This window comes from Pelodiscus sinensis, chromosome 12 (genome assembly GCF_049634645.1).
Source record: "Pelodiscus sinensis isolate JC-2024 chromosome 12, ASM4963464v1, whole genome shotgun sequence".
Classification (NCBI taxonomy): domain Eukaryota; kingdom Metazoa; phylum Chordata; order Testudines; family Trionychidae; genus Pelodiscus; species Pelodiscus sinensis.
In genome coordinates, this window is record NC_134722.1 from 16,500,561 (window position 1) to 16,508,581 (window position 8,021).

The window sequence follows — 8,021 nt, forward strand, 5'->3', positions numbered from 1 at the left end:
TTAGATAAAGGGCCATGCAAGCCCAATGCAAGGAATATTCAGCCTGTAGTGGGACTGAACATTGACGACAATGGATGGTAATAGCACAAAATGGGAGCAAAACACTACTAATATTTGGGTGTTTCAACTGAATTTTCAATTGATATTCTTGTTGCCCCAAAAAGGGAATGAACTTTACCTCTCTGATTTGGTCAGAGAGCTAACCCTTGGAATACAGTGAGAAGTAGGTGACTAGCAGGAAAATACCAGAGAGAAGAACCTCTGCAGCAACTCCCCAGACACAATGGGGCATGAACAATTGGGGATATAATACAATATATTATATAACCTCTTTTTATCTCAACAGTTCATGGGATGAACCCCATCCCACTTCACTGCACTCTCACTAGAGCGCTAAGTTATCTTAGGGAAATGAATCACACCTTTCATGGGGCATTCAAAGCCCTTTAATGAAATGGTTGCACACTATTATCCATATATTACAGATGGGGAAAAGTAAGGCATTAACAGGTTAAGTTCTTTATCCGGAGTCCAACTACTCTAACAAGTCTATTAGACTATTACTACAGATATTAGAATGTTAGGGTGGTTATCAATCGGCTTTCTGTATCCTTATAGCATCATTGTATCAATTTGCTTTGAATTCCACCCTGCAAAAATCTCTTCCAGATGAATTCATTTTCTAATTATAAATCTATATTAATGTCTTATCTTTTCTATGGTACTGTAACCCACTGCCCTGGTGGTCCCCCCGAGTTCGGGTGACCCTCGTCCTTTCTTAGCTGATCGGGCTCTTGGCCCTCTGGCCGATGGTAGCTCCCGGCCGACCGTGCGGGCTGCTGGAGCTCGCCCTGGCTCGCAGACGCCGGGAAGGGGGCTCGGGCCCTCCCTCACTCCGAGCCCCGACCCAGGGCCCTAAGACGGGGACGCTAGTCCCTAGTCAGTGGAGGGGGTTACGTTCCCCCCAAACCCTCCACTCGCGGGGTCCACGGCCCCGCCCTGGGTCACTTCTTCCCGGCCGGTTGTTCGGCGCGTTCCCCCCAGCAAGGGGATAGACTCACCCGGAGTCCCTGTCGCGGGGGAGGCTTCAGCCGCCGCGAGTACCGCTTCTCCTTTCCAGGGTCTCCCAACAGACCCGGTTCCTCCGTCCTGCCTCCAGCACTCCCCTCCTCCGGTCCATGGTCCGGGGCCCTTTGAATGTCCCGCTCCCCTCCGGACGCCGGGGCCGGCGTGCTCCCGTGGCTCCAGGCCCCGCCCCTCCCCGCGCTCTCCCCGTCGCTCTCGGTGACGTCATCGCCCGGCGCCGGGGAACGCGGCGGGCCGACGGCCGTCTCGGCCGGGACTCCTGTTCCCGGACTCCCCTTCTCAGTGCGGGGCGGCGCGGGCCCTGTGCCTGCCCCGTCACATCCCTCCCCCCTTAGGCTCCTGACTACCCCCGCCTCCCCCCCGGCCCCCCTTTCTGGCACCCGCGACAAACAGTCAGCATTCTCGTTTGCACTACCTGACCTATGTTTTACTTCAAATTTGTAGGGTTGCAGGCTCAGGTACCATCTCATTATACGGGGGTTCGTATCCTTCATCCCCTGGATCCATCGGAGGGGGGCGTGGTCCGTTACCAGCGTGAACTCGGCACCTAAAAGGAAATATCGTAAAGAGTCAACGGCCCACTTAAGGGCCAAGGCTTCCTTTTCAATGGTAGCGTAGGCTTTTTCCCGTGGGAACAATTTGCGACTCAGGTACAACACGGGGTGCTCGGCCCCTTGCTCTTCCTGGGCGAGTACCGCTCCCAGTCCCAGGTCCGACGCGTCCGTCTGTAAGATAAATGGCTTATTAAAATCGGGTTGAATTAACACTGGGGCATGAGTGAGCTCATATTTTAGTCTTTCGAATGCATTGTTGCATTGCTCCGTCCATTTCACATTTTGGGGCTGTTCCTTCCGGGTGAGGTCCGTTAGGGGTGCAGCTACCGTCGCAAAGTTATCTACGAACCGTCGGTAATATCCGGCTAGCCCGAGGAACTGGCGGACCTGTTTCTTCGTGGCGGGGGCCGGATAATCCCGAACTGCCTGGATTTTGCTCAGCAGGGGTTTAAGCCTGCCCCGCCCCACTGTATATCCTAGGTAAGAGACTTCTCGTTCCCCAAAATGACACTTTTTTGGGTTAGCCGTCAGGTTTGCCCGTCTGAGTGTCTCTAGAACGGCCGCGATGTGTTCGAGGTGTTGCTCCCAGGACCTGCTGAAAATGACTATATCGTCTATGTAGGCGGCGGCGTATTCGTGGTGGTCCCGCAACAGGTGGTCCATTAGTCTCTGGAAGGTAGCGGCCGCTCCCTGTAAGCCGAATGGCATGTTTAAGAATTGGTATAGTCCGAAGGGCGTGGCGAACGCCGTCTTCTTCTGCGCTTCGGGGGACAGGGGTATTTGCCAATATCCCTTTGTTAAATCTATTGTTGACAAGTACTGGGCCTTCCCCACCCGGTTAAGTAATTCGTCTACGCGCGGCATGGGATACGCGTCGAATCGTGATATGGCGTTTACCTTTCGAAAATCTATACAAAATCTAGTGGTCCCATCTGGTTTTGGGACCAACACTATGGGGCTCCGCCACTCACTGCGGGATTCCTGAATCACCCCCCATTCTAGCATCTTCTGCAGTTCTTTCTGCACTGTATCCCACATTTTCCGGGGTACGGGCCGCAAGTGGTCTCGGACTATCTTGCCTGGCTCCGTTGCTATCTCATGGTAGACCTCCTGTGTCTGCCCCGGTCGGCTAGTCAAGGTCTCTTGGAACTGCCGCAGGACCGTCCTCACTTGATCCTGTTGGGTGGGTGACAGACCCTCCCCAGTTTGGGCCTGACCGACCCCTACCTCCGGTTCCCCCCAGGGCCCGAATTCGATATCTCGGGGTTGCGGGTCTATTAGGAGCGCTTCCCGCGGGTTCCACTTTTTTAGTAAATTTATATGATAGACTTGTGTCTCCTTTCGGTTGCTGTTAATCAACACCTCGTAATCTACGGGTCCCACTTGTCGCACTACCTTAAAGGGTCCCTGCCATTTGGCCATTAGCTTGGAGTCTCCCTTAGGGAGCAGGAGTAGGACTAGGTCACCCGGTGTGAACGCCCTTACCTGGGCCCTTTGATTATAGTGGGCCTGCTGTTTCTCTTGGGCTTTCTTCAGGTTCTCCTGGGCCCACTCCGCCAACCGGCGGAGGTTTCCTTTTAACTTGCCCACGTACTGGGCGACTCCCAGGGCCGGTGTTCTCTGTTCTTCCCATCCCTCCTTTATCAGGTCTAGGATCCCTCGGGGTTGCCTCCCGTACAGCAATTCAAATGGCGAGAAGCCTAGCGACGCCTGGGGGACTTCACGTACCGCAAACATCAGAGCGGGTAGTAGTTGGTCCCAGTCCCGCGGATCCTCCTTGACAAATCTTCGTAACATCTCTTTCAAGGTACGATTGAATCTTTCCACCAGGCCGTCTGTCTGAGGGTGGTATACCGACGTCCGTAGTTTTCGTACCTGTAAAAGCTTGCATAACTCTGTCATTATTCGGGACGTTAGATTCGTCCCCTGGTCTGTCAATAGTTCCTTTGGTAGGCCTACCCGCGAGAATAGCCTCATTAACTCTTCAGCTATCGCCCCCGCGGTTGCTCGTCTTAAGGGGACGGCTTCGGGGAATCGCGTGGCGTAGTCTATAATGACGAGTATGTAAATATAGCCCCTGCTGGACTTTTCTAGTGGCCCCACCAGGTCTAGTGCGATACGCTCGAAAGGCGTCCCTACGATGGGTAAAGGTATAAGAGGCGCCGGAGGCACCCTTGTAGGTGACGTCTTTTGGCACTGGGGGCATGAGGCGCAATAATTCTTTATGTCCTGATATACACCAGGCCAATAGAACCTCTGGAGCACCCGGTGTTGTGTTTTTTCTGTTCCTAGGTGTCCAGCCCAGGTGTGATCGTGGGCAATCTCTAGCACCCCCTCCCGGTAGGGCTTTGGTACGAGCAACTGGTGCTTCTCCTCCGTCCCCCCTTCTTGCGGAGTGACCCGGAACAAGCGATCCTGGTGCACCTCGAACCGGGGACCCTGTCCCCCTCTTCCGGGGTCTCTGGCTTCTCCTACCTGAGCCCACGCGTGTTGCAAGGTCGGGTCCTCTCTCTGGAGTGCGAGGAAATCGCCTGCGTCCAGGTCCAGGTGGGGCATTGGTGTCTCTGTCCCGTTCGTCCCCTCCTCTCCGGCGTCTGGGTCGTCTACTTCCTCCCCGTGAGCTGCAAACCTGGGGTTTTTGTCCCTTTCCCCCTTCTTGCTCCGTTGTTCCAACCCCCAATTACTTAGTAGGTACCCCAGTCCGGGCCAATCCCTGCCTAGCAACGCGGGGTATGCTAGATTGGGGCTCACTGCGACAATACATGAGTCCCTTATCCTCCCATCATCCATTTCCACCCTTGTTGTCGCATAGGGGTGGATATCCCCATGTACACATTTCATGTACACTCTCGGCCCCCGGGGCACTTGGGGTCCCAGGATGTTGGCTCGGATTATCGTTTGCCCGCACCCGGAGTCTAGTACCGCCTTCACCCGGCGTCCATTAACCCTTATCTCATGCAACATTTGCCTCCGCCCCTGTTCGCCCCGGGTTACCTTTCGCGTAGGGCCTTGCCCGAAGGTGCAATCCATCATGGGGCAGTCTTTCTTAAAGTGCCCCTCCTGTCCGCACTGGTAGCAGGCTCCTTTGGTTCCTCCTTCGGGTTGTGGATTCCTCTCCGTCACTCCGGTTGGCCCTCCGGCCTCTGGGGTTCGTCCCTCCGGGTGGTCCCAACGGGGTGCCAGTCCTCGACCCATGGTTGGGCCTGCCGGGGTTCTGGGGCCGTATGTCTTTGCGCCACTTTTCGCCGGGGCCAGGCCTCCTGAATGTGGTTCTCGTGTCCCGGTGCGGGGGCGCGGCGCTTCTGTTCCTTCGGCTGCAAGGAAGCGTTCCATCAAGGTGATGGCTTCCTCGAGAGTCTCTGGGAGGTGTCGTCTCACCCACCGCTGCCCCTCGGCTGGGAGGATCTTCACATACTGTTCTAAGATCACCGCCTCGGCCACTTGCGTTCCGGACTTATTTTCAGGTTCCAGCCAGCGCATCCCCGCTTCCCGTACCCTCTGCGCCACGGCCCGCGGGCGTTCGCCTGGGCCGTACCGGGCCTCGCGGAACTTTTGCCGGTGGAATTCCGGGGAGATCCCTAGTTGATCTAGGATGGCCTCCTTTACCTTGTAGTAGCATAACGCGTCTCTTGCGGACATTCCTCGGTAAGCCAGTTGGGCCGCCCCTGACAAGTAGGGAGCTAGGAGCGTTGCCCATTGGTCCTGTGGCCATTTCGCCGCCAACGCCACCCGTTCGAAGGTTACCAGGAAGGCCTCAGGGTCATCTTCAGGGCCCAACTTCGTCAGCCTGATGGGGAGTTGGCGGCCCACTACGTCTTCGTCGTTTCCCGCTGGTGTCGCGCCCCCACCGGCCATGCTAGTTGCCGCTTGATGCTCCTGGAGCTTATCCAGGACCTGTTGCAGCGCCTGCGACTGCTGCTGCTGCCACTGCTTCTGGTTATCTATTAGCCAGTCCACTACTTTATTCAGCTCCATTATCCCTGGGGAAATTAGCTTGTTATAACCCGAGGAAGGACCCTACCCCTGGGAGGACCGACCTGGTTCGCTCCCTTACCTCTAGGCCCCCTGCCTCTCTCTTTTTTTTTTTTTTTTTTTTTTTTTTTTTTTTTTTCGAGTGAGTATATATGTGCCCCCTTAACCGGGGCTCAGGTCATGCCCACGTTCTCCACCACGTGTAACCCACTGCCCTGGTGGTCCCCCCGAGTTCGGGTGACCCTCGTCCTTTCTTAGCTGATCGGGCTCTTGGCCCTCTGGCCGATGGTAGCTCCCGGCCGACCGTGCGGGCTGCTGGAGCTCGCCCTGGCTCGCAGACGCCGGGAAGGGGGCTCGGGCCCTCCCTCACTCCGAGCCCCGACCCAGGGCCCTAAGACGGGGACGCTAGTCCCTAGTCAGTGGAGGGGGTTACGTTCCCCCCAAACCCTCCACTCGCGGGGTCCACGGCCCCGCCCTGGGTCACTTCTTCCCGGCCGGTTGTTCGGCGCGTTCCCCCCAGCAAGGGGATAGACTCACCCGGAGTCCCTGTCGCGGGGGAGGCTTCAGCCGCCGCGAGTACCGCTTCTCCTTTCCAGGGTCTCCCAACAGACCCGGTTCCTCCGTCCTGCCTCCAGCACTCCCCTCCTCCGGTCCATGGTCCGGGGCCCTTTGAATGTCCCGCTCCCCTCCGGACGCCGGGGCCGGCGTGCTCCCGTGGCTCCAGGCCCCGCCCCTCCCCGCGCTCTCCCCGTCGCTCTCGGTGACGTCATCGCCCGGCGCCGGGGAACGCGGCGGGCCGACGGCCGTCTCGGCCGGGACTCCTGTTCCCGGACTCCCCTTCTCAGTGCGGGGCGGCGCGGGCCCTGTGCCTGCCCCGTCACAGGTACTTAAAGATATGAACATTTCCAATTTGTCCTGCAAAGCATATTGAGGCCTGTATTTATGGAGTGACCTGCATACACATTAAAATTAATAGTAGTTTTTAATACAATGAACAGCTATTTTATACACATATTGTCAGTACATTGTAAGAAAATGAAATACCTATATTAATGCTTATGTTTAACATGCAGAAAACCCTTAAGTAAAACACAACAAAATAGCTTTAAAACAATCACTGTAGTTCATATTTTTCTGCTACATGTCTATCTTGAAATATAGTAACCTCAGAAAGAGATATGGCACCGGAGTGGGTACAGAATTTAATTGTGAATGATATTGAAAGGTCAGTGCAGAAATGTGCAGCTCATATTTCTTTGTGAAGATAACATGTGTGAACTAGTTATTTCCTCCTTTTAACATATAATGACCTTGCCCATTGATTTAATGAGGAAATTATACATGCTATACTCAGATTTAACGAACTTCTCAGAATTAAAGCTATACCAAAGGGCTGGGTATGGGAGGGGAAATAGAGACACAGACCTCACACTAGCAGCCTATCCATCTGGCAAAGGAAAGCCCAGAGGTATCAACATCATGACCTGGGGAGCTTCACCTGTTGCATGTGCTATAGAGGGCTGAGGGGAGAGATAGCTGTGTGATAGCTAATCCTACCTCAGGAACCTTATTGTGTTTTCAATGGTGACCAGAAGACTTTGTAAGCATATCAATCTAGGCACTCTTTTCATTATAATTAAAGCAGGAAAAGGCTACTGTTATCTTAATTAAGGCTGTGCCAGATTTGCTTCATTTGTGCTTGGTGTAGCCAAATGGCTGGGCATTCAAAAAGTTTCACTAATCTTTGAGAGAGCACTATTAACTGGTTACAAAAAAGACTTCAATTTAAATTTCTGTAGAATTTGCAACCCTACTCAAATGAACCCTTCTTACTGTGAACATCAATATTATTGATGGATATCGAGAGAAGGGATTGTTCAATTGTTTTATCCAGTGCTTAACAGTAGGATGAAAAGATGTCTTCATTTTATAGGGACAGTCCAAATATTTGGGGTTTGTGTTACATGGGCTCCTATTTCCCCCTAAGCCCCTACACATCCCATCCTGATTTTTCACATTTGCCATTTGGTCACCCTACTTAATAGCAGAGAAACAGGTGTTGTGGCTACTGGGTCCTCTTTCTGAGGCTGCCACAGACATCATGGATATGTCTTTACAGAAAAAAAAGGGTGTTCTTAACTCAGGCTTGCTAATTTGCATAACAATAGAAGTGAAGACATAGTAACTTTGGGTTAGCACTTGAGTGAAAGCACATAAGGGAGCCTTGGTTTGAACTCAAGCAGGTAACCCAATTAAAAGCAAAGTTGCTCTGTCCTCACTGCTATTATCAGCTCAGTTAAGTAACCCAAGTTGAGACTTCTCTCTCCCCCCACAGAAAGAACTTGCCTAAACAACATTGATCAAATTACTTTCTCCTCATTGTATCTTTGTCTGCATAAAAAGTGAACC

The 8,021-nt window shown here is 53.6% G+C and overlaps 1 protein-coding gene across 2 annotated transcripts; it reads right to left on the minus strand.

Moving 5' to 3' along the window:
- Positions 1–1,450: 1,450 nt before the first annotated feature.
- Positions 1,451–6,303, minus strand: LOC142831058 (uncharacterized). Of its 2 annotated transcripts, XM_075940034.1 has the most exons (3): positions 6,150–6,303; positions 4,635–5,620; positions 1,451–1,633 (listed from the first exon to the last, which is right to left on the minus strand). In XM_075940034.1, the coding sequence occupies exons 2-3, from the start codon at positions 5,613–5,615 to the stop codon at positions 1,613–1,615; spliced, it is 1,002 nt and encodes a 333-aa protein (XP_075796149.1). In that variant the 5' UTR covers positions 5,616–5,620; positions 6,150–6,303; the 3' UTR covers positions 1,451–1,612. The 2 variants fall into 2 exon arrangements, 1 of the variants encoding a protein (XP_075796149.1); XR_012906674.1 differs by lacking the exon at positions 4,635–5,620.
- Between the last annotated feature and the right edge of the window lie 1,718 nt (positions 6,304–8,021).

Coding starts and splice junctions, on each gene's coding strand:
- LOC142831058 (XM_075940034.1), bottom strand. CDS start 5,615: ATGGAGCTGAATAAAGTAGTGGACTGGCTAATAGATAACCAGAAGCAG. Junction 1,634..4,634: donor GGCAAGGCCCTACGCGAAAG/GTAACCCGGGGC, acceptor ATTTCCTTTTAG/GTGCCGAGTTCACGCTGGTA.